At 40.3% G+C, this 26,138-nt stretch overlaps 2 protein-coding genes across 5 annotated transcripts in view; both read right to left on the bottom strand.

Annotated features, from left to right (window-relative positions):
- The window catches only part of LOC148349859 (voltage-gated potassium channel subunit beta-3), a 100,927-nt gene extending 87,865 nt beyond the window's left edge, over positions 1 to 13,062 (bottom strand). For 2 of the 4 annotated variants that reach the window (XR_015847337.1, XM_088321267.1), the window contains exon 1: positions 12,492 to 13,035. Coding sequence is in view for 3 of the 4 variants with exons in the window: in XM_088321267.1 (XP_088177393.1) it covers positions 12,492 to 12,793 (302 nt within the window). In the remaining variant the exon portion in view is untranslated. Of the gene's footprint in view, positions 1 to 7,996; positions 9,184 to 12,491 lie in introns of those variants that run through there. The other 2 variants (XM_088321265.1, XM_088321266.1) reach the window with 2 other exon arrangements.
- Positions 13,063 to 16,183: 3,121 nt separating this feature from the next.
- Positions 16,184 to 18,722, bottom strand: LOC148349858 (claudin-3-like). Its single transcript, XM_088321270.1, has one exon. The coding sequence runs from the start codon at positions 18,437 to 18,439 to the stop codon at positions 17,765 to 17,767; it is 675 nt and encodes a 224-aa protein (XP_088177396.1). The 5' UTR covers positions 18,440 to 18,722; the 3' UTR covers positions 16,184 to 17,764.
- Positions 18,723 to 26,138: the final 7,416 nt, after the last annotated feature.

Genomic DNA, 26,138 nt, shown 5'->3' with positions numbered 1-26,138 from the left:
GTGTCTTATTTTGCAAACAGTATAGGCAGGGAAGTCCGATTTTAAATTAAAAAAAAAACAACAACAATTTGTTTACACCGCGGGATCCAATGCAACCAGGGTTTCATTCACAATAAAAAAGACATTACATACAGATATTATAGTAAATCAAATAAATATTATTTGTGTACAATTAGTTGTGATTGCGGAAATCATAGCGTACATTGACATTGGTGACTTCTATCTAACAAACGCATTTTGTAGAATACGATCGCACTTTATTGTTTAAATAAACGCGTTATATAGACTAGGATCTCCCAATTGTTATAATTAGCTCACTTTATTTTTTTAAAAAGCGTATTATATAGAATACGATCGCTTTTGTCGGAAGCGTACATTGACATTGGTGACTTTTGCATCCGCGTTAACAAACGCATTTTGTAGAATACGATCGCGCTTTATCTCCCAATTGTTATAATTAGCTCGCTTTATTGTTTTAATAAGCGTTTTATATAGAATACGATCGCTTTTGTTGGAAGCGCAGCAGAATGCGCATTCACGCGAGGGGGGGGAGGAATCTGCACAGGAGTCGGATTTGGGCACAACACCTGTTCCTTTTAGTGAGCCGAACCGAAGAAGCCGGTTCTCGACATAGTCTACTAACTTTATTCAACTTCGTTCGACATCAAAATACCGCATTTAGGACACAACGTCAGGGGAACCCCGTGTATTTTTACCCTCATGCACTGTAACTTTGACTTAAGTCGCTTCTTAATAAGTAATTTTGAGTCCTCATTTTTGTGCGCTGGCTAGATTTTCTTGTGCGCTGAGAATGTGCGAGCAGTGCAGTAAAAGGGCGCTATGAGGTAGACGGCAGCAAGGGAAGTAGCTCTGGCAAAAATCACTAAAGGCTAATGTAATACTTACTAGGAAAAAGACAGAAAGAGTACAAATTGTTACTCATATCAAAGAAAAATACTTCAAGAAAACATGGTCAAGAAGGGGAGACTTGTTGAGGAAACTGGCGCTAAGGAGAAAAAGATCGAGGGAGCAGAAGGAATGTCATCGGTCGACGAGGGACGCGACTCGGCCATCCTCCATGAAATCCGTAAATTAAGGCAAGAACATGCCGAAGCAACCAGCGAGAACAAGATTGCCATGGCAAGACTTAAAAAAAAAAACAACAAAGAGCTTCTGGAGCGCACTGCGTTGCTGGAGCGGAGGGTGGAAGGCACGGAGGAGCTACATGCTAACACAGAAGAGCGAACGATATGACTAGAACAATTCACAGCCTTCCAGCTCCAACAAACCGCCAAACTAGCAACAAAGTGTGAGGACTTGGAGTCAAGATCACGAAGGAACAACATTCGAATACATGGCATTCGGAGGGTGCCGAGAGGAACGACACAATCGGCTTCATAACAAACTTCGTGAAGTCGAACATTCCGACAACGGGACATATGGATTTGCGCATTGAGAGGGCACACCGCTCACTTGTGAACAAGTCTCAAGGTAAAGCACCGCCACGGGCAATTATCGTACGTTTCACTGACTACAGAGTGAAAGAATCCGTGATGAAAGAAGCATGGAAATAGAAGACAACGTACGAAGGCAAGACCGTTTACTTCAACCAAGACTACACCACGCAAATCCAAAAAAATAGGAAACAAGTAGGGGATGTCATCAAAAAGCTAAAGAAAAAAAACGTAAAGGCACAATCCCCATATCCCGCCCAGCTGAAGACGGTTTTGGACTCAGGAATAAAAACATTCTCTACACTGACGGAGGCAGTAACATTGCTAAAAGAAATGGGGATCGAAGTGGAAGAAGACAACACGGAGACATTTCAAAAGATGTTGTCAAAGAACATTTGGACCACAGTGACTGTAACGAGAGGAAGGCGAAGGAACACCCCCATCACAGAAGGTGACTTGCAAGCTCTCATGGAGCAAAACAAAGCTAAATTCTGATTTCCGGTGAAGGAGTAAGGACCATTTCTGCCCTTTCTGTTAAGTATTCAATATGTTAGAAGTAAGTAAAATTATTATCTTTAAATTAAAACAATATTTGTTTTTTTCTATAGAGCTACACTGAAATATTTAGTTAGTTATAACTATGGACAACTGTACAAAAGTTGTCCACGCACTGAGTGCATATTTCCAGGAGGGTAGCCACAACTCTCCGATTGGACTCTTGGAAGACATGTGTTTTTGTTTTTTTAGGTGTGTTTTTTTTCTTTTTGGTGGGGTTTTATGTGCGCTTGTTAGCATGTTTGCTAGTTAGTTGTTTTGTCTTGTCAATGGAGGTGTTAGTAGTTAATATAATGTTTTTGTATGCTTCAAAAATCAGTGGGACTCAATATAAATCATAAACAATCTAAAAATTGTTTCATTTAATGTACATGGGCTAAACTACCCCATCAAGAGAAAGAAGATATTGAATCAACTCAAGACATTGCAAAGCTCAATAGCCTTATTACAAGAGACACATTTGACAGAGATTGAACATAAGAAGCTAAAGAGAGAATGGGTGAACCAGGTGTTTTACGCCTCTTATGGTAAAAGAAGGGGAGTAGCAATTTTACTTAGAAAAGGGGTGGCGTTTGAAGTCGAAAAAGAAGTGAAGGACAATCTGGGGCGATATATAAGGATTATAGGGTCAATGGCCGGTAGGGAAATATCAATAATGAATGTTTATGCACCAATTAAGGAAAAGGGGACATTTTTTCAAGTATTAGCCAAAGTAATAACCAACTGTGCGAAGGAAATGTTACTTAAAGGAGGTGACTTTAACACTGTACAAAATGGCAAAGTGGACAAGTATCCATCAGTACATGGAACAAATACAAAGAGGTCGAGGATGTTAAATAACATAACTAAAGAATTGGGATTGATAGATCCATGGAGAGAGAAAAATCCCCAAACTAAAGACTATACTTTCTATTCAAACCCTCATGGCAGCTATTCAAGAATTGATTTATTTTACATTTCAAGACAACATATGCATACAGTAGTGGAGTGTGGTATAGAGAATATCACTATAAGTGACCATGTTCCAATTACTTTGAAATTAAGTTTAGACAATGAACCACATTTTAGGTATTGGAGGATGAATGTGTCTCTCCTCTCAGATAAAAACGTAGTACAGGAAATAAAACAGTGTATAAAGGAATATTTTAAAATCAATGACAACAGGGAGGTTTCTCCATCAATATTATGGGAGGGAGGGAAAGCTGTAAAAAGGGGAAAATAATTGAAATATCTTCCCGACTAAAACAAACCCGATTAAAGAACCAGAAGGAATTGGAAGATAAGATTGAGGAACTAGATTAGAAGAAGAACATAAAAAAAGACCAAATGAATCCAGATTACAGGTATTAAAAAGAACCAGAAGCAAATTAGATGAACTTTTGACAAAAAAAGCAGAAGGGGCTCTGCGTTTTGTGAACCAGAGATATTATGAAATGGGCAATAGAGCCAGTCGATTGCTAGCCTTCCAACTTAAAAAGGCCCAAAAAGATAGGATGTTTTATTTGTGATATAATTCTATCTCTAAACAGTAAAACCCAAAGGTATTGCAGAAGCATTTGCAGATTATTTCAAAGATTTATACAAGGACTCAGAAAATGACTTGGATAACCACACAGCACAAAACTTTTTGGGAAAAAATCATGGTCAGAAGCCATCATAACAGTCTTGCACAAAGAAGGAAAAGACCCAATATTGTGTGAAAGCTATAGACCGGTTAGTTTACTGTGTAACGATCTAAAAATTCTTACAAGAATAATGGCATAAAGAATGCAGAAATTCATAGCGGAATTAATTAGAAATGATCAAACAGGGTTTATTCAAAAGGCAGGGTGCAAACAATATTAGGAGGATACTAAACATAATTACGAGCACAAAATCTAAGACCCAACCCTCGATGTTACTAAGCTTGGATGCACAAAAGGCTTTCGATAGGGTGAAATGGAGCTTCTTACATCAAACACTTATAGCTTTTGGCTTCCCTCAAAAATTTGTAGAATGGGTGAAAATAATCTATAAAAAATCCTAAATCTCGTTTTAGAGTAAATGGTCACTGCTCGGATTTCTTCTATATCAAAAGAGGAGTCCGGCAAGGGGACTGTTTAAGTCCACTCTTGTTTGCAATAAGCATAGAACCACTAGCGGAATCAATAAGACCAAATGAGCAAATAAGGGGGATATTAGATGAAGGAGGAACATAACATAAAATATCATTGTTTGCAGATGACCTGTTGGTAATGCTGAAAGAACCTTCGTTATCAATACCACCACTGTTGGAGAGCCTTAAAATATATGGAGAAGTAGCTGGGTATTTAAATAATGAGAGCAAATCAGTAGCAATGATGATATCAGGAAAATGTCCAACAGATGTGATTGAAAGATTTGATTTCAAATGGACAAATAAAGGGTTTAAATACTTGGGGGTGACCATTACACCACATTCCACACAGCTGTTTGATGCAAATTATGGAATGTTGATAAAATAAATAAGGAAAGATTTGGAAAGATGGGAAATTTTGCCCTTAAACCTTATCAGAAGGATAGAAACAATTAGAATGAATATATTACCAAGACTGTTTCAATCTCTTCCTATTCTGATCCCGGCATCCACATTTAAAATGTTAAATAAATTGATAACAAAATTCCTTTGGCAAAACAAGAAACCTAGAATAAAATACAAAACCCTGTTAGCTTCTAAAGAAAAAGGAGGCCTAGACCTACCCAATATTAAATATTACTATTGGGCAGCTCAAATCAAAGCACTTATTTTGTGGATTCGGGGCGGCAGTAGCTCAGGAGGTAGAGCGATCGTTTTAGGATTAAGGGATCCCAGTTCGAATCCCGGCTTGTCCGTGTTACATGTCGAAGTGTCCTTGGGTAAGACACTGAACCCCCAATACCCCCAATAAGCAGGTTAGCGCCTTACATGGCTGCACAGATCACGGCCGCTATTGGGAAATGTGAAGCACAATGTAAAGCGCTTTGGGAAGTCATTGACTTGAAAAGCGCTATATAAATGCAGATCATTTCATTTCATTACTACAGACAAAGATACGATACGGGTGGACATGGAGCAGCGATCTTGTCCAAATATGCCTGTGGAATCGTTACTATACATATCAGTCACGAGGTAGAAGAAATTAAAAATCTAGAATGAATGGATTAAGGGAACTATTAAAACTTGGTCTATAATAGAAAAAAATATATATATCAAGATCTGTGAATAGGGCTACAAAAATAGCGAAAAACCCAGACTTTAAACCTGGGGTTATGGAGGTAGGATTTCAAAAATGGGCCCAAAAAGGATTGATGTTGATTACCCAAATATTCGAAGGACAGGCAATGAAATCATTCGAACAACTCCAACAAGAATTTGACCCACCTAGAAACGATTTTTACAAATATTTGCAACTAAGGCATTACCTCCAGAAACATGATGAATGGGGGAAAGTATGTAAGGAGCCAACTAAAGTTGAGGAATTATTAATATCATATTCAAAAGGACAATCGATAAAGGGGGTTATATCAAAACTATATATAGCCCTGAGAATGGATCTCAGTAATGATGACATGGAGGTTAAGGAAAAATGGGAACAAGAAACTAATGTGATAAAAGACAACGAATGGGAAAAAACATTGAAAGAGGGACACAAAATAACCAACAGCCCGACATGGAGGGAGTTTGAATGGATAGTAAAAATGTGATTCTTCTATACTCCCTGTATCACTTCAAAATATAAAAATAACTCAAATCTATGTTGGCGTAACTGTGGGGGGGTTGGAGACTTTACACATATTTTCTGGAATTGCCCTGTAATATTAATTTTTTGGAGAAGTATCCAGACAGAAATAAAATTAATTATTGGCTGGGAGTTGCGGTTGGACCCAATGGCCTACGTAGTAGGAATTTGGCCAGAAGAATTACTGTCTGGTCAACAGAAATATATACTAAAGGTTATGCTTCTCTTAGCAAAGAAAATGATCACAGTGTCCTGGCTGAAACCACAACCCCCGGACATAAAACAATGGAGAGACAAATTAAACCAACTATACATTATGGAAAAAAACACTGCAAGACTTCAACTGAAACTCGATCAATTCGAGAAAAGATGGAAGCCTATCACACAAATTTTACTTGATGTCTAAACACTTCCCCCCCATTTTTATTGTATTGATTGTATTGTATTAACATTTATTTATTTTTCCTGTTGTTCCTTCTGTTATTTATGAGTGTGTCAAGTGTATATGTTTTGTGTTTGTGTTGATGTATGATGGTGGAGTCAAACCTCTGTCAAAATTTGTGTGAGCAATAAAAAGTTATAAAAAAAAAAGTGTCGATAAAAATTGTTCAAACCTCATATTGTTAGAAAATGATATAATGAAATTGTGAATGTATTTATTGCTGTCAAAAGTGTCGATTGTTGGGATATGATATAATGAACTTGTGTGTTTAATTGCTGTTAAAGATGTCGGAAAAAATTGTTAAAACCAAAAACCAAAAATTCAGTTAAAACGTCATATTGTCAGATATAACGAAATTGTGAATGTGCTTAATTGCTGTTAAAATTGTCGAGAAAAATTGTTCAAACCAAAAAACAAATATTCAGTTAAAACGTCATATTGTCAGATATAACGAAATTGTGGATATGCTTAATTGCTGTTAAAATTGTCGAGAAAAATTGTTCAAACCTTACAATGTTTGTTTGCTGTTAATAGTGTAAATAAAATTGTTCAAACCAAAATTGCTGTTAAAAGTGTTGATAAAAATTGTTCAAACCTCATATAGTTAGAATATGATATAATGAAATTGTGAATGTGTTTAATTGCTGTTAAAAGTGTCAATAAAATTGTTCAAACCAAAAATTTAAAACGTCATATTGTCGGATATAACGAAATTGTGAATATGCTTAATTGCTGATAAAATTGTCGAGAAAAATTGTTCAAACCTCACATTGTTTATTTGCTGTTAATAGTGTCAATAAAATTGTTCAAACCAAAAATGTAGTTTCAATCGCGGGACCTGTTGATTTGGATTAATTTTGTGTTTGTGTTACATTTTTTTAATGTGGGCACATGCGGCTTGTGTATGTACACAATCGGTATTCCTCTCAAATTGTGGTGGGTGCGGCTTATAATCAGGTGCGCTCTATGGTCCGGAATTTACGGTAAACAAAATAAAAAGTTACAAAATGAGATCAGCAACAGAACATTGCACTTAACCTAACATAAGCCTGCCATCCCCAAATTAAAAAACCCTAAATACACATATTTTCACCAATAACGAACATATTAAAGTTTTTATGTCTGTCTTACTTACAATGTTAACAAAACAAAATTAATAAAGGAAATGGCACACTGCTGAAAAATGCTGTGATATACATATGTATGTGTGAATATATATATATATATATATATATATATATATATATATATATATATATATATATAAACAATAATTAATATATGTAAGCCTATCCAATCCTTAATCAAGGACCGCTTTTTGGGGTTGATCAAGCACCCCCAAAAGGCGGGTTACGAACTAACTCTCACTTATTGTTCTCTTTTTTCTTGTTCTGTTTAGCTGTCTCTCTCTCTTTTTCTCAGTTTTTCCCACTCTTTCTTCCTCTATCTCCATCTCTTTCTCGTGTTTTCTTGCTGTCTTTCATGCTCTCTCTCTCTTGCTCACACTCTTTCTCACTTTCTCCCTCTAACTCTTTCTATTTTCCTTACTATTCTTTTCTTGCTCTCTTTCCTGCCCTCTCTCTTTCTTGCTTGCTCTCTGATTTACTCTCTCTATTTTCTCACGCTCTAGCCCACTTCTTTTCTTTGTCTCTTTCTTTCTCTTTTTCTGTTTATCTTCCTCCCTTTCTTTTTCTCCCTTATTCTCTCTTTCTTCTCTTTCTCTCTCTATCTCTTTTCCTCTATTTATCTTTCCGGTGCACTTTATATTAAATAGGACTCTGGACGAGGCTGGCATGTGTTCTGCTCACCTGTACTTCATACTAGTGTGGCGCCCAATGGCCTCCTTCATGTGCGCATGGCCCTGGGGTGTCTGGCGGGACCCGGGGCCCTCCCTGGTTTTAGCAGACCCTTGAGACGTGGTGGTGCCATTGCGTTCTTGGCCCCCACCACATGCTCCTCCGCCACTCCCGCCAACTCCTCCGGTGCCAACAGCTCCTCCGACTCCCCCACTGCTGCCTCCCGGGGGCGGAGCGGTGCGAAGGCCACAAAGTCGGTCCTCGCTGCGACTTTTCAGATTGTGCTCGGTGCAAGCGAAAGACACTTGCATCCTGACCCTGATTCGACGCCGCGCTGGTTGTGGGAGCCGCAAATCCAAACGTTCACTTGAGGCAGTAAGGCTTGCTGCAAAAGGTTCGAGATTGGGAGAGTTCCAGGGGAGATTGGGAGCTGCAGCCAAGTGCCCACTTCTTAACACCACACATACAGAGATGCCGTCTCCAACGTCCCCGGTCTGCTGGTGCAAACCAGGCACGAGATCTCCTGACTTTTCACAGGATGCATCCGGACTGCAGTCCACTTTTGAAATAAAAAGATAGAATGGTCGCTTGCTTGCTTGCTCGCAAATTTAGGATGGTGGTCTCTCAAACATGAAGTCAGCTCAGGTGAGGAGGCACTCCTGCCTTGAGCCGGAGAGCTCGCCGGCTCACCACACCAATAAAGACACACACACACCCTCAAACTCGCCGTCGAAAAACTGCATTTTAAGCTTTTTCTTGTGCACACACCCGCTTGCATCACACATTTGGAACGTCATCCAGTTTTGGGTGCAGCTGAGCAAAGCGTCACCTTGCTACGTAACAGACCAAAAGCCCAAAAATATCATCAAAAAATAATGAAATTGCTTTAAAAGAGGTCCATGCATTTAATTGGATTTGCCTTCATCAGGGTACGGAACGGCGAATATGCTTGGTCGCAACCAGACACTTATTCTTCTCGCTCAAAAAAACCCATAAAATGGAAGATTTGGATATTATGCAGAGCAAAATGATCTCCGAAGACTGAAAAAGAGGATTGTCTTGATGCTTTTTTCAGTAGCTGCCCAACATGTTCAGGACACACGGCGCAACCTCCTGCTTTCACTCTTAGTGATGTGTCGTTCGCGAACAAAGGGGTTCATGAGGCGGCTTTTTAAGGTAACGACGAGAGTTGGCTCCCTATCAATAAGGAGCGGCCCCCTTTCCCTCTCTCATTTTCCCTCTCTTTCTCTCTCTCTCTCGCCCTTTCTTTATCTCTCTTTTCAGTCCCCTTTTCTCTCTCTCTCTCTCTCTCTCTCTCTCTCTCTCTCTCTCTCTCTCCCTCTTTCTGTTCATCTCTTTCTTGGTTTCCTCTTCCCCTCACTTTAGGTTTGAGAGCCTAAAAAGCCGTTTCTCTAAAATGAGCCGGAATCCCCATTCTTCTCTCTCTATCACCCTCTCCCTCTCTTGCAGTTTCATCACACGGGTGAGCAAATTTCGTCACATCATGTGCACGCCTCTTATGCAACGTTGCCTCCGGGCTGAATCTAAAATAAATTGCAGTAATGAATTGCAGCGAGTTTCGCCATAATATTTCTTTACAGTCAACGCCACCATCTCAACGAGCAACATTCACAAAAGCGCTGAAACATCTGGAGGCAACCATCGCGACTTTTCACGAGTCCGTATGGCACCTAGAAAATGATGAGTCATGTCCATGTTGTGTATACGCACACAAAAAAATAACTTGTTTGCAAGTCAAATTGGAGCCATTCATCTTATTGTGTTGGTATGTCAAAGGGAAAATGGCTGTGGGACCTTGTGCAGTCCCACAGCAGATTGTATAGCAGCAGAGTGGAACTTTTGTCGGGCCGGTATCTTTCCATACTCTTGGGAACATTTTGTCTTGTTTTTACTTGAGAACTACAACTAAATTATATGAAATTGCAAGAGTGCCTTAGTTTAGAGCAGGGGCGATTTTAGGTTCAGAGCTTTGGGGGTGCTGAGTGCCCAGACACGTGTGGGAAGACTACGGTTTCTTCATCCGGCCAGCCGGAAAAAAACGGTCAAAATATAATGAAGATATATATAAGATAGTAAATATAGTACTAATAATATTAAAAAAGGGCAAAAAAATACTACAACCAAACTACGATATGACTGGTTGGTTGGTTGGTTGGTTCGTTGTATCCCCTAACCACCAGATTTGTAGGGGCACCATTTCCTGTGGTGTGCCTGGGCAAGTACAGCCTGGTGGCACCGATCAAAACTGTATCTCAAACTTAGTGCGTAACAACAGGGACCTAAAAATGTTTTGTATTCATTCTGATAAAAAGAAACACTATTGAAACACTACAAAAATACTACTTCACCTATACTATGTTACAAAAATATTATTACAAAAACATTACAACCGAAATACTACAAAACTAGTTATGTTTGAAGTACTGGAGTAGTACTACCAAAATACCACTACAGTAACACTATAATACAATAATAATATTACACAAGTATTGTCCAGAAATACTACCAAAATACTGCCAGAGAAATAGTACAACAGAAATACAACAACAATGATACAACAAAAAATGTACGATGGAATTACTAAAAACATACTACTGTATAAATACTACAAATTCTTCAAAATAAAAGTACATTAATACTTAAAAATTACTACAGAAACAATACAGAAATCTGACAGCAGAAATACTGCAAAAATAAAATTATAGTAGCACTACAAAGTTATGACTACAGAAATACTTCGAAAATATTACAAAACTACAACTGCAATAATACAACTACAGTAATACTACAAATATATTACAAAAATTCTACTACAAAAATGATTACTGCAGAAATACTGTAGAGATACTTAAATGCAGTGCTTGAAATCAATTGGACTGAACCATTTCAAGGCGTGGAGTAGTTCTGACGCTGACTTGTTCGCATTTTTGTTTTGTTTTACTTATTTTTTAATATAGCGTTTTTCATCGTATTTAAGCCTATCCTGTCATTTATTGTTTATAATTTTGGGTGGTGATTGGGTTGAACTTGTGGGTGCTCAAGAACCCACAAATAGGGGCTGGTTACTAGCCCCTTTTTGTGGGTGCTCTATACTATAGGGGACTATTCCCTTCGTCCCCTCCTCTGCCCCGTTTGCATAGTTGACATCTGCCCAGCAACAACTGCTGTCAATGTTTCAACCAGATTCCGTCCTCGTTTTGACATTTATGCGGATTATACCAGCGCACAGCTGCACGTCGGACAGGGGACATTATTATGCTGTCATCTAGCGACCGTTTTAAGTCCTGCACATTCGGGCTAGGGGTGTCAAATTAATTTCAGCGTGGGGGTAGAAAAAAACTTGCACGGGGGCTGGTGTGCCGAAAAAAACGCACCTCCATGAGGAAGCTCCCTCCTCATGCAAACATCAATAAAACCGACTTTGTCCTCATTGTTTTGGGGAATGTAATAGAACAGTAAAGCACTGACCATTGGCACCTTGAGTTGTATAGGATCACTTTTGCGCATGTCAAAAATATTGACTTTGGCAAAATGACATTATCTTTGGAACAATCACGTCCCATTTTATCAGTTGAGACAGAGGGAGAGAGAGAGAGATAAAGAGAGAGAGAGAGACAGACTAGATATCAACTAATATCCTACTTAAACATTTTCTCCCTTCAACAAACTAGCACTGAGCCAAGGAGACTTGAGTCTTGAAATTGAGAAGAGGGTAATCTTAGGTCAGCACGGCGGCGCGGTGGTTAGCGTGTGCGGCAAAGTTTTGAGGTCATGGGCTCAAATCCAGCTACCGGGGTTTGCATGTTCTCCCCGTGCTTGCTCGGGTTTCCTCCGGGCACTCCGGTTTCCTCCCACATTCTAAAACCATGCATGTCAGGTTAATTGGCCGGTCCAAATTGTCCCTAGGTGTGAATGAGCGAGCGAATTGTCTGTCCCTGTGTGCCCTGCGACTGGCTGGCAACCAGTTCAGGGTGTCCCCTGCCCACTGCCCGAAGATGGCTGGGATGGGCTCCAGCACCCCTGCAACCCTACTGAGGATAAGCGGTGCAGATAATGGATGGATGGATGGATATGTATCTTAAATATATCCTAGTGAGCCAGTCGCCCTATGGTTTGATCCCTTTCCTCACTCTATTGTGCTCTATTTCTCTCACTCTTTCTTCCTTTCTGTAATATTTACCTTCTCTCTCTCTCTCTCTCTCTCTCTCTAAAAGCGGTTGTCATATTCCAGACATTCCTCATAAATCATTTCATAAATCTCAAGGTTGCATCCAAGGGTTAAAGGTAGAAAAGCGCTCCAGCGCTCCTGCCGCGAGTGGTAGAAACACGATGTTGTACGTCTGGCCTGAATGAAAGTGAATTTTATTTTGAAGCCAAATGCACGCATGAAAAGAGCCACACCTTGCTCGCAAGCCATACGTTCTTGACCATGAGCTAAAGTATATTTTAAAACCCAAGATGAGCTGATGTATTGTCAGTGTCTCACCTGTATGACATGGCTGAGCGGTTGGCCTCGCAGTCGGCCAGCGAGAGGCCGCACTCTCGAAGGTAGAGCTCCAGCCGCCGACGCTCTACGAGCCTGTGCGCCGCCTCTAGGATCTGAGATGCGATGGCCTCAGATTCACTCTTCTGGTTCGGGTCGGCCCTGCCACTCCGAGCCCTGCCAGCCTTGGCCGCGATGCTCCCCGAGGAGGAGGACGCCTTGGGCTTCTTGCCGATGCCATAGAGGTCCTCCACAGAGTACTTCCCCCCTTTTCCACCTGACGTGGCTCCGCGACTGGTGAACATGCTCACTCAGAATTCAATCCGTTACTTTTGGCCAAAGCGCCTGGCGAGCTGGAAACACAACAACGAGGCGGTTCTTGATGTTGGGTATCAAAAAGGCTGAAATTGAAAAACTCCCAAAATAAAACAAAGTGTGCACCTGTCAGCAGCAAAGTATGCCTTGTCGGCGCTGATTCCAAGATAAGAAAATTATCAGAATCAAAGCAATCGGCATCTTTCTCCCTTGATCTTTCAAATGACGGACACTGGGGGAGATTTGTGCTAAAGCCCCAGCCAGCTTACATTTGTTGAGATTATAAAGCAGATGAACTAACTCGGCTTTTGCTTCCGACGTGTAATCTCAATGCGATGACCTTCACTTTAGGAAGCGACCAGTTTGGAGAAAGCCAGAGATTTAATGGGGATGAAAAATGTTGCCAAACTTTGTGCTTTACAAAAGACTATAGTCCGAGAATGCTTCCTATTTATTTGTACCATCCAACCCATTTGGCTTTCCTGCATAGAATACCCGAAAAACAGCTAATTGACTGGATTAGTTTCACCATTGATATGCAAACGAGGCTAAGCTATGATGTGAACACCCCAGTAATGACCCTTTGCATGCTAAAGTGAATAAAAGAATGTTTGATGGATGACAAGTGAATGTGTATTTATATTGTAGCTTCTGTGATTTCTGCTCTTTTACACTGTTGCTTTGTTATGTTTTCATCTCTGCTTTCTATCTAAACAGCCTGACCAGGAACAAGAGTTATTGAACAACGGTCCTGTGCACAAGCTCTATGCATCTATCGACATTACACCCACCACATTCCATTAGAACAACCCCACCATGCCACATTTACAGAACAATTGTGACAAGATTGGCCGTTGTTAGTTGTAAATAACACAGCTTTTTGGCTGTCCTCTGGTCATATTCTGGAGGGGAAAGAACATTCCCGGGACTTCTAGTGCTAGCAGTGGGGGATACTGGGAATTAGGGTATCAAGTAAAGGTAGGGTAGTTTGGATCGATTTTGAAACTATTTTTTTTTTGGCTTGGAAATGTCATGATCTTTAAAAAATTGAACCCTCGCCCTTGAGTTAGTTTATATTTACCATTAACACAGCACAAATATTTAAGACACTAAAATCTTCTATTTTTATTAAGGGTAGGGTGCATCAAGGATTTGAGGTGTCCTTAAAAAGTTGAAGGGTAAATATTTTCTCCATTATGTATCTGTTACAGTTCCCAAATAAGTTCAAAGAGTCCTTATGCTTTATTTTCCACTGCGTCTAGCTGCTTTTATGTTACTTTCATCAGAGCTTTTTGAGGCAGGAAACACTTTGGGTTCAAGAAATGGGGGCTGAGAGGAATGCTGGAGAGTTAAGTAATGCTTGTCCCATGGGTTTTATTTTTTTTGACTGATCAATAAGTCAAGTCAAGTCAAATCATGGTTATTTGTATAGCCCTTAATCACAAGTAGTTCAGGGGTGTACAAACCAAAGACTATTACAAACACCATCTGATCCAAAACCTACATGAAGGCAAGGAAAAACTGGAAAACCTCAGCATGAGGAAAATGGAGAAACCTTCCAGGGATGGTGTAATAATAGTCTGTGGTTTGCAATAATCTGTGGTCTGTGCAGCCCTTTGAGACTCTGTGATTAATGGCTATACAAATAAACATGACTTGACTTGACCGGGGTGCAATTGATGTTGCATTAACAAAAAATAAAATCCAAAATAATTATATATAGTTATATTCATCTCATCTCATCTCATCAGCTGCACCGCTTATCCTCAGTAGGGTCGCGGGTATTATATATATAAAATAAAATATTGGAAAAAAAAGGAGGACCTGGTTACAATGGATGTACCATTAACAAACAAAACACAGAGATTGTCAATATAAAATATAGCTCATTCATAAGATATAGAATAGAAGTGTGTTTTAAGCATAGATTTGAACAGTTCCACTGAGGTTGCAGATCGAATCTAAGAGGGCAGAGCATTCCACAGCACTGGGGCTCGAATGGTGAACGCTCTGGAACCTGTGGATCTCTTCTAGGCTCCTGGGATCACTAGTAGACCATCATTTTCAGAGATAAATCTATATATTTGTTCAAATATCGTAATATAAAACCCCAAGCCAATACTTTGAGATATTTTAGGTAAAGATAATGTGCGTTACACATGAATAAACAGGTACATTTTTCTTAAAATAGTATCGGATGGACAAGAACCATTATCATGTATTGTATTGAGACAATATTGGGTATTTTTGCAAGGTATCAATACTTCCCTCAGCTAGTATTACCTAAGTAGTGTTTCCCAAGACTCAAAAGTCGGTTGTGGATCCCTTTTCAATGGGTCGCACGCTTTTCCCTTAGCAAAATAATGCTTTGAAGAAGAACAGAGGGTAAATTGCACTCCTTAACAGTAGAGGGCAATAAAGCCCTGCTTAATCCCTTCTATTCAGTCCAACAAGCACGTTTGAGAGGTACCACATCTCATTTTATCGTGATTTTATTGGTTTTACTTCCTTTTTCTGCCCAACATAATGAGTCCCAAGAAAGATAGTGATAATGGAAAGGAAAGGTTGTTTTGGTTTTGCTGGTCATTATGTTTTTTTGTTGTTTTTTTTACAAAAAATGGCGAATATATTCTACTATCTCGGCTTTAAACTGCACAATGCTTTCACCGAATGAATTCGAAAAGTGGAATTATTTTCTTGATCCAGGTCACAGTTTATTGGAGGAATGGTGGGTCCTGAAGCCAAATCAGTTGAAAACTAGTCATCTAGAGTGCCCTAACTATAAATAACATAAACAATAAAAAACAATGATGAAGAAAAGGTTTTTCACTGTCGCCTATTTTCTTCCGAATTAAGTCATTTTTTTCTCTTTGAGTACGATGAAGTTTTTAACCATAAATTCAAATGAGAAAAGCAGGTTGGGTCTACAGGCCCATGGACAAATCTTTGGACCCAGTGCGACCCACTATTTCAAAACATTGCCCACCCTTGGTTTGGAGAGACAATAAAGAAAGACTTATTTTTTTTCTTGGCGTATGGTCATGTAAGAGCTAAGTCGAGGTGGGTTTATCGTGCCTTCTCAAGAAATCACTTCTTGTGCTGGTCAAAGTTGAAGAAAGAAATGAACGTCTTGACTTTCCTGAAGCAAAAATCAAATGAATGCAGTACCCTAGTAGCAAGCGTTTATTAAAACTGCACGAGTCCAACTTGAGTTTGTGTTATGGAGTGTGTGTACTTTCAGAATCCCACATGCACTCGACCCACATCTGCAAGCGTCGGTCTCTTTGCAGCTGCAGCTTTCTGAAGTACACTCATCTGGGATTAAGCTGCCATAAGAGCTTTTACCATTGACTGCAGCATCAAAAGCAGCCGGCGGGGGTGGAGATTGGAGGCCCGTGTGTGGGGAACAAAAACAAACACACTCCACAGATTGCAACAGACCACTTTCAATCTTCAGTTATGCAGTTTCAAGGTTTTAATCCGGCCATTTTAACAGAAATAGTCCAAAATTTAACGACAATACAGTCATACATCTATTCAAGAGATCTTTTAGACAAGAACTTTGATGTGTGAGGTTTTTTTTTTAGACAAACAGAAGATTGCTCCAAATACGACAGAAAATCCAAATCACAAGCATTCCAAGAGGCTACCACTTGAAGGCGCTCAAGACCCCTTACTGCTTGAGACTGCTCACTGGTCAAACTACAGCTCTTTTTATTGACACTTGCCCTGCCATTTTGAACGGGAGGCAGATCCTTTTTTTTTCTTTAAAAGACCTTCAGAGAGTGAAGGTGTTGCAAGTACAGTTAAAAGGGCAAAAGAAAGTGACAAATATTAACTAGAACAGGCAACGGGAATAAAAATGTGCTGCAATTAATGTGGGTATTGTTAGGAGAAAAATCATAATACAAATGTAGCGTTTACCAAATTGTTGTTCAGTATGTCCAGTTAAAGTTACAGTAACTTTAAGATTAAGTGTACAGTAAGTGCTTGTGCATCATCAATAGTCTCGTCTCCGTCACTCCTCCCACACCCTTTCCCCCCAGGTGCGGCTTGTTTAAGTACAAAAGCAGTTATCCTCTTAAAATGTGGTGGGTGCGGCTTATAATCAGGTGCGCTCTATAGCCCGGAATTTACGGTAATGTTTTTTCCATGTTTATCTACTATTTGAATGTGTCTTTTGTGATTTGGAAGATGTATTTTATAGCTATTTAGGTAAGGTCGGGAACAGACCACTTAGTTTTAGTTGTATACACCTGTATTTCATATCGGGAATACATATGGTAGGATCGGTCCTTTATAAAGGAAGAAAATATATATTATTGCCCACTTTGTCTGGTAGTGCCCCAAAAGGCACATCTCGGACAGGGAATTAACATTTTTTACACAACGCTAAGACAAAATAGCCTATTGGAGTTCCCTGAAATCGTAGCCATAACAGACTAAAAAACAAAAAACACAAATGTCTGGAGTCACAAAAAAATAAAGACCTTAAACAAGCCTTTTTTCCCCCAATTAAAACATATTAAATAGATTTATACATAAAGGTTACAATATGAATATGTATTCTAAACATTTTACAGCATTGAAGAAAGCGTTAAGAATGTTTGTGTGGTGTTTGTCCTACTGAAACTAGATTTAAAGTATATATTTCCCTCCCTTCTCTCTTTCCATTTCCCAGCATTTTTGAAAAAGTTCCAGAGAGCCACATGGACGGAGCTAAAGAGCCGTATCGGCTCTAGAGATGCAGGTTGCTGACCCCTGGTATAGGTAAACCACGTCGACACAAGCTGCAGATGTTCTCCCACTCAAATAAATACAAAATATAATTCCAGAACGTGGCAACGGACCGCTCAGCTAATACGGATATTGTTGCGTTTTACCGGTTCTTCCCTGTCACCAGCTTCAGATTACAGTCACAAGTGCATGTGAACATGCATGCTCAGCCGGTGGTTTTGCTTTCACACGTAGTCCCTCCTGTTGTAAGAATTCTGGGTGACAGACCTGGCAGGGGCGACCGAGTAGGCCACGCGACTTTGGGGGTGCATGATGTACCTGCTGGCCTTTTCTTCACGAGGGGGACAGCTACAGCACAGGATAGCCCCCCCTACCAGCAGCAGCAAAGCGGCAGCCCAACCCAAATACAATGCTGCCCCAATCTCCATCTTCTGTCCAGACAGGACAACAGGGCTGTAGAACTCCATCACAATTGTGTTGGCCGACCAGGAAACGGGCACCAGCTCGGCCAGAGCTGCCACGATGAAGGCTGCACCGGACGTAATGGTCACCTGGGCTTTGACTCCCTCTTCTTCGATACAATTGGTACACTTGGCACCCACCAAGGCTATGAGTAAAGCAAGGACACCGACGATGATGGACACCACGGTGAGAGCGCGCGCTGCCTGTAGGTCCGCGGGCAGAGCCAGCATCGAATCGTAGACCTTGCACTGCATCTGGCCTGTGCTCTGGAACACACAGCTCATCCACAGACCTTCCCAGTACACTTGTGCCGTCACTATGTTGGCGCCGATGAAGGCGGACACCCGCCACATGGGCAGCGCACAGCTCACCACGCTCAGAACCCAACCACACACCGCAACCGACACACCGGCTATTTCTAGTCCATAAGAGGCCATGGTGGCACTTTCCCTTAGAAACCTCGATTGTTGCAAAGATCCTTAATAGTTTCAACTGTCAACTGCCTTTTTCCAAAATGTCCGTGTCCAAATGTCCCTGGTCACGTTTTCACTCTTCAGGATTTTTTGCTTGTAGTTTCTGGTCTCTTCTCTGACACTGATTCCTCATCTGGATGAGCTTTTATCGGTCAGATATCTAACGCAATACGAAGATGACACGAATGGACCAATGTCCTTGTTTACCACCTGGGCGTGAGGCTTCTGCCGTTTCTTAGACAAGCCAGGTGCTTTATGGTTGAACCTTTCGCCCGTGACAGAGCAGGTGTGGACTTTTATGGCTGGTTCTGGCTAATGATCACCTAGTGTTTTGATGCCTGACTGTGGCTGTGCTCACTCTTATTGAAACATTCAATGTAGCTATTTAAGTAGGGAGTTACGGCGCTTCAGTCACTGTAAATCATTATAGTTTTCTCAGGTCCAAAAACACACAATCTAAATCTCAATGGTTCAATTATTTGCAGCCTAAATTGCCAATAATATCAAATGTTGTATTTTCCTTGTTCAAATCTCTTTCTCTGCGTGTATTTCTTTTTAGTCATACTATTCATATAATTTTGGTATCTTAAAAAACTTTTCAGTATGTCGCAAATGAGTTCCAATATTGTCAATGTCGGTTTGTTTGTGTCTTTTTTGGAAGCTACTTTTGTTTACATGGGTTTTTCTTGTGATGTTTTATGTTGCTATTGTTTTCTTGTCCTTCCCCACTGATTGGCTGTTGGCTGAGCGAGGCCTGAGCCTAGTAATCCTAAAGTGGGAATTATGTCATTCTCAACATTTCTTAATCTTTTATATGATGTTTTTCTGTAACTTTTTTCTTGCCATCATATAGATTTAAGATCCGGGAATATTGTAATTGTGGCCTGGGCAACGCTTTGAGACTCTCTGTCATTAGGGACTATGCAAATAAATGTGACTTGATTTGACTTTCGATATGGTGAAGAAATACCTCACCTTAACATCTCTTTTGATCAAGACCAGAATATGCCATGAAGATCTCAACAATCAACAAACTTTCCGAAGAAAAAAACTAAAATAATAAGAAATAGTTAAAAATTAAGGATAATCATATCATATCATGCATGTAAGACTTTATCATGGAGAACCAGAATTGAGAGAACCCCTGTTAAAATAGACCAAAAAAGAATACAACTATTGCGACCAATTGCCGTTATTGAGGGTGGTCCCAGTTAGGGCTTAGATGGATTCATGGTAACATCAGAACAAATAGCTCGTAGCAAACTATTTAATACCTGCTTTTAATAACATTTGACTTGTTCCCACCAATAGCCTGATATTTTAATCACTTTTGATACCTATGTGTAACATTTTCTTCTCACATTTTGTCACCCATATAACTGTTGCGACGAGTGAGGATTCTAACGTGCCCTGCGGGGACATTTTGGTAACTGAACAACCCGATGTGTTACAGTTTGTAGGCACGAGTTCCTTCCGGCTAACATTTTTTAACTCCTGGAGAAAATGGGTCAATGCAGCCAGTTTGCCCAGGAAATACAAAAGTGTACACTCACAGACGATGACAAACGGCACGTCTGTCACTCAACAAAAAGACTCCTTCACCAATCCGCAAAACTTCGTCAACTTCCACGTGGGACATTATGGAAGTAGGTTTGATGTTGAAGCGAGTGTGACACACTTTGGTTCGGCGTACGTGTGATCAGACGACTGAGTTGGGTCGTTTCTCCTTGCCAGCTTGCGCCGGTCCAGCATAGAGGTCAAAGAACGATAGGATAAACACAGATAGAAGGACGTTCACCATACATTAACTTTCCGTTATGGATGGGAACTAACTGCACCAGTCCAGAATTGACTAACGCCACCACAGTCATAAAATCATCAGTTATTTAGGCGTAGAGGGACGGGACGCGGAAGTGGCACGCAAGCGCACGCTATACTGCATCACGGTGTGGTATGCTGGGTGCACAGCAGCAGACAGGAAAAAGCTCCAGAGGATCATCAAAACAGCCCAGAGAATCGTCGGCTGCTCTCTGCCCAGTCTGGAGGACATTGCCTGCTCTCGCTACCTTGGCAGAGCAGAAAACATCATCAAGGACTTTTCTCACCCCGGCCACCATCTCTTCGACCTGCTGCCTTCCGGCAAGCGCTACAGGTCACACAAAGCAAAAACGAACAGACTCAGAGACAGTTTCTTCCCCACAGCCATTACCACCCTAAACAGACACCGCACAAAAAACTGAAAACTGTTGCAAAAACTACCTCACACGTATGTAAAATGGTACTCACGTACATGCTGTCTGCACTATGTTTGTTCACTGCTCAAACAGACACCGCACAAAAAAACTGAAAACTCGTGCCAACACTACCTCATACGAATATAATGTTACTCATGTCTTGTTCTTGCACATGCCGACCGCACTACGTTTAATGCTCAAATTGCACAATGTCTGACCATTTCCTGTTTCTGCACTATGATGTCTATGTTTGCACCAATGCATATGCTGACTATTTTTGCACTATGATGACTTTGCACCAAATGCAATATTGCACAACCGTTACGATACCAACGTTATCACGACAACCCTGTATGTAACATCCCACATGCCGACATTTCTTGTGTAAATACCATGTAAATTATAACTATAGCCTTATCCCCCTTGTCTTATAACATTATCTTCTCTGTTCCTTTATCTTCTTGCTCATACCTCACTATGAATGTGTAAAACTGGAGTGTCATGCCCAATTTCGTTGTCACAATATGTTAGCCCATTTGTAGCAATGACAATAAAGGTATATTCTATTCTATTCTATATTCTAAATGCGGCGGGTCCTAAATGCCGTATTTTGAAGTCGAGTCGAAGTTTTTGTTTTGTTTTGCTCAATAATTGAACTGAGTTTTTGATTTATTCGATATGGCGCCTCGAAAGGCAGTCTCTAAACCATGTTTTTGCTGTGCCGTGGACCATGGAGCGATGATTCAATGCAGCCACTGCAAGCACTACATTCATTACGAGTGCTCTGGGTTGTCAGTTCAGGACCTAAGCCTCGCGATTCAAGATAAGCAAGCTACTTACATCTGCAAGTCCTGCGTCCCCGGCTTATCCGCTGATGATAAGGATTCTTACGCCTCTCTGAGTAGCTCTGGAACGGTGTTCACCTACGTGGATAGCACTCCAGTGCCTTTATCCGGGTCGTCTGGGCCGTGCGGTGCCCTGAACTCTGCTGATTTGGTCTCTACTGTCCGTGAAACCGTGAAGGCCATGGTACCAACTCTGGCCCGAGAGATTATGATGCAGATGATGCCAGAAGTTGCCAGATTGTCGACTAGCCTAATAGAGGAAATGCTAGCAAAGGAGGCTAGGAAGCATAATCTCGTGGTGGTTGGAGCAAAGACAAATCGAGAAAATGGTGAAGCTGTCCAGGATACCCAGCTCTTTCAGGAAGTCGCCGAAGCAGTTCCTGGAGTAGAGAAACAGGACATTCTGGAAGTTTTTCGTGATGGAAGGCCGAGGAATGATGGTAAACCCAGGATTGTGAAGATCTGATTCCGGAATACAAGATCAAGGCTGGCGTTTCTCCGTGGATTCAATCGGGTGAAAAGTATCTTTCCGACGTTGTCTTCTGGATTTGTTCGTCCAGATATGACACCAAAAGAAAGGGAACGCAACAGGGAACTACAGGACGAACTTAAGCGCCGTCGAGACGAAGGTGAAGTAAACATTATTATACGGGACGGGAAAATTATTGTCAAGCCGGGAAATGCCTAAGGTCGCCTTCGCCTTTATTGAACAGCCCCTTGATTCATCTCATTAATGCCCAATGTTTGACTTCTAAGGCAGATGACTTGGTCTCGTACATCAATTTCTACACCCCTGATATTTTGGCAATTACAGAAACTTGGTACTCCGCTGGTGACACAGGGCCAACTATAGCGAAATATCATACCATTAGAACTGACGGTAAAAATGCTCAACATGGAGGAGTTTTGCTCATGATTTCTCACGGTATAACTGTGTTTTCTGTCGCTAATTATCAATTCGATAGAATTGAGTTATTGAGTTGTGATATTCTTATTTCTGGGGTGAAGCTGAGAATAGTGCTTGTATATCGCTCTGGTCTGAGCTCTTTTCAGGCCAACGTCGCTATGTTCGAACATCTGAATTCTATTTTTGATACTAAATTGCAAATTCTACTTATGGGTGATTTTAACTTTCCTGACCTTCACCACAGTTTTCTTCAAAATTCTGATACTAATCTAACTTCAATGTTCAAAAACTTGGTTTCAAATGCAGGTTTCTTTCAGCATGTCGATAAACCAACCAGGGGGTCCAACGTATTAGACCTTGTGTTTTCTACTGACAGATATCTGATTAAAAACATTGACGTTGGGCCGAGTTTCTCTACCAGTGATCACGATTCTGTTACTTTCCAACTTAACCTGGCTCTTAAAAAAGACACCACTGCTCAGAATTACATAAATTTTAAAGACTGTGATCTACATGGCATGAGATACTTTCTGTCTAGTGTCAACTGGTATCTCTTATTTGACAATTGTGGGAATATTGAAGAAATGTGGGCAATATTTAAATCTGTTGTTTACACTTTGATATCTGTATACGTACCCTCAGTTGCTGTTACACCTCACGTCAACCGGGATATAGCTGAATTGCATAGGCGAAAGCAGTTTATTCACAGGCTTTATAAATGTGATCAGTTGGCATACTTGGAAAGTTATCAAGATGCTTCAAGGGAACTGCGGAGGGCCATCACGCGGGAAAGGGTGGCTGAGGAAAATAAAGTTTTAGAGGCTAATAATACTCGTAAATTTTTTTCATACATCAACCGTAAACTAATTTCTAGGGCATCTATTCCCAACCTGAAGGCATCTGACGATACCGTTGCTACAGATAATGCTGACAATGTCCGTATATTAAATGATCAGTATGCCAGTGTTTTTGGTCGTGACAATGGTGTTTCACCCGACTTTCCCAGCAGAACTTCAGCTGTTCTGAATTCTGTGGAACTTTCAAAGGAGTTAATTCATAAATACTTGATAAAACTTCCCAGCAAATTTTCAGCCGGCCCTGACAAAATTCCAAATTTCTTGCTTAAAAAGCTCGCTGACTTTTTATGTGAACCATTATTTTACCTGTTCTCTAGATCTTTTGAGGATTCACAGCTGCCTGAGGACTGGCTTAGTGCTATTGTCATACCCATTTCTAAAGGGGGGGGCACAACAAGTGCATCCAACTATAGAGAGCTTGACTAGCTGCGTCTGTAAAGTGTTTGAGAAAATTATCTCAGATGCCATATGGAAATTTATACAGGAGCACAATCTTTTTACGTTTAAGCAACATGGGTTTAGGTCCGGACATTCTACCATAACTAACTTAATAGCTCATTTGAATAATATTACCAGTATGTTTTTTGTTCACAATATGGCTGGTCATGTTGTTTACTGAGACTTTTGCAAGGCTTTTGATAAAGTGTCTCATAACAAGCTTTTACAAAAACTGAAATGCTTTGGTATTAGTGGAAAATTGCTTGAATGGATAACTGCATATTTGTCAAATCGTAAACAATGCGTAAAAATTGATAATGTTCTTTCAGCGTGGTCGGAAGTTTGTAGTGGGGTACCGCAGGGCACAGTACTAGGACCATTATTATTTCTGTTTTTTGTGAACGACCTACCTGAGGCCATTCAAAGTAGTCACATCTCAATTTTTGCCGATGATGCTAAACTGTCGTCTTTCTTACCAAAAACCCAGGTTACAGGAACAATTGATTCTCTCCAAAATGACATTAAATCAGTTTTTCTTTGGTCCGAACAGTGGCAACTGCAACTGTCATCTCATAAATGCTTAGCACAGTCGTTTTTTCATGGTTCTGTTCCGCTGTATACCATTAATGATCATGATTTGCATGTTGTTACTGAACATAAGGATCTGGGTGTCACTCTTACTTCAAACCTAAAGTTTATCACGCATATCGCCAAAATTACCAACAAAGCCAATAACATAGCATCAAACATTTACAGACACCTTTACAACAATTACCCAGCATTCTTAGTTCGAATGTTTTGCGTTTATGTTAGACCCGGGTTAGAATATAATAGCGTTGTGTGGAACCCTTACTTACTCAAGGACATTAACCTACTGAAAGGAGTTCAACGACGGTATACGAAGCAGATACCTGGGATGCACAACTTGTCATATCCGGAAAGACTACAAAGACTGAACTTGAACTTTTTGGAGCTCCATAGAATTCAATTTGATTTAATTTTTGTGTTCAAAGTACTGCATGGAATGATCGGCACATGCCTTTTGATAAATTTTTTGAGTTCTGTCGTGTTGATGGTTTACGTGGTCACAGATATAAGTTATGGTGGCCTGGACCTACCAGCAACTTGCATGGAAACTTTATTTCTTTCAGGATACCAAAAATCTGGAATTTTTTGCCTGACCGGGTTTTTAGTGCAAATACGGTGCAAACCTTTAAGCAAAGGTTGGCAGAAACAGATCTGTCAAATTTCCTTAGGAGAGGGGGCGTAAGGTGACCATATTTGGCCATGCTCACTCTCAGCATTAGTTTTTTCTTTGTGTCATGTTTTGATTAATGTATCCAACAATACCTTCAATAAACATTTAATTCATTTCATTTATTATATGACAATGATATTATCGGATCCAATGAATAGTAGCTAAAAATGCAGTACAAATGCAACCTATGAGGTCTGTTTTAGGAACTGCGTCAAGTACATAGGCATCCAGTGGTACCCAGTTTACTTCATCGCAACAGTTTCACAAAATATAGGTGACACAATTTTTGAATATTTTCATTTAGCACAGGGATGTCCAAACATTTTAGAAAGCGGCCCAGATTTGGTAAGCTGAAAATGTATGAGGGGCGACTGTTCAGTGTGGCATTCTGATAAATTGATCTTGTTGGTCTTGTTAGAAAGCGCTGCTGCGCCATTAAAACAGCTTCCAGGACTTCCCCTTTTTACAGCTATTGTTTCCAGCTTGCTTTTTGTAGTCAGCATGTTTCGTCTGACAGTGCTTCTGGATATTTTATTCTTTAAAAACAGCTACAGTCTCTGGGCAAATTAGGCAGAAGCAGTCGTTTCAGATGTACAGATTAGCAGCAGTGTAGACTTACTATGTGTGTGATTGACCATTTAACAGCCATTAGACTGTTAATTGTTAACAGCCGTTAGACTGTTAAATGGTCAATCACACACATAGTAAGTCTACACTGCTGCTAATCTGTACATCTGTTTGTCTGTTTTGTTTTTTTGCACTACTAGGAGTTCTTTATACCTAGCCACTCCTTTGCACATCTGTTCTCCTCTGCACTATCGTACTACAGTGTTATTGTTACTGTACAGTGACTTGTTTACCTGACTGCCCATTTTGCTCATCTGGTTAGCTGCTACTCTTGCACTCTTTGCACTACTGTATAATACCATACATAGCCATAATTATTTAGTATATTATTAGTACTTCAATACTCCAACTCAATACAACATTTTATTTATATCTGTACATTCAAGGAAACTGTGCGGGTCAGATGTATCGACATTTCGTTCTGTATACGCGTGTACTAGAATGACAATAAAGTATATCTGAATCTGAATCTGAAAAAATATTGCAATTTGCACTTG

The sequence above is a fragment of the Urocampus carinirostris genome, chromosome 17, assembly GCF_059441175.1.
Source record: "Urocampus carinirostris isolate Australia breed hairy pipefish chromosome 17, RoL_Ucar_1.0, whole genome shotgun sequence".
NCBI classification, from domain to species: Eukaryota; Metazoa; Chordata; class Actinopteri; order Syngnathiformes; family Syngnathidae; genus Urocampus; species Urocampus carinirostris.
The sequence above is the reverse complement of the archived record's forward strand: the minus strand, read 5'-3'. Positions and strand labels throughout refer to the sequence as shown.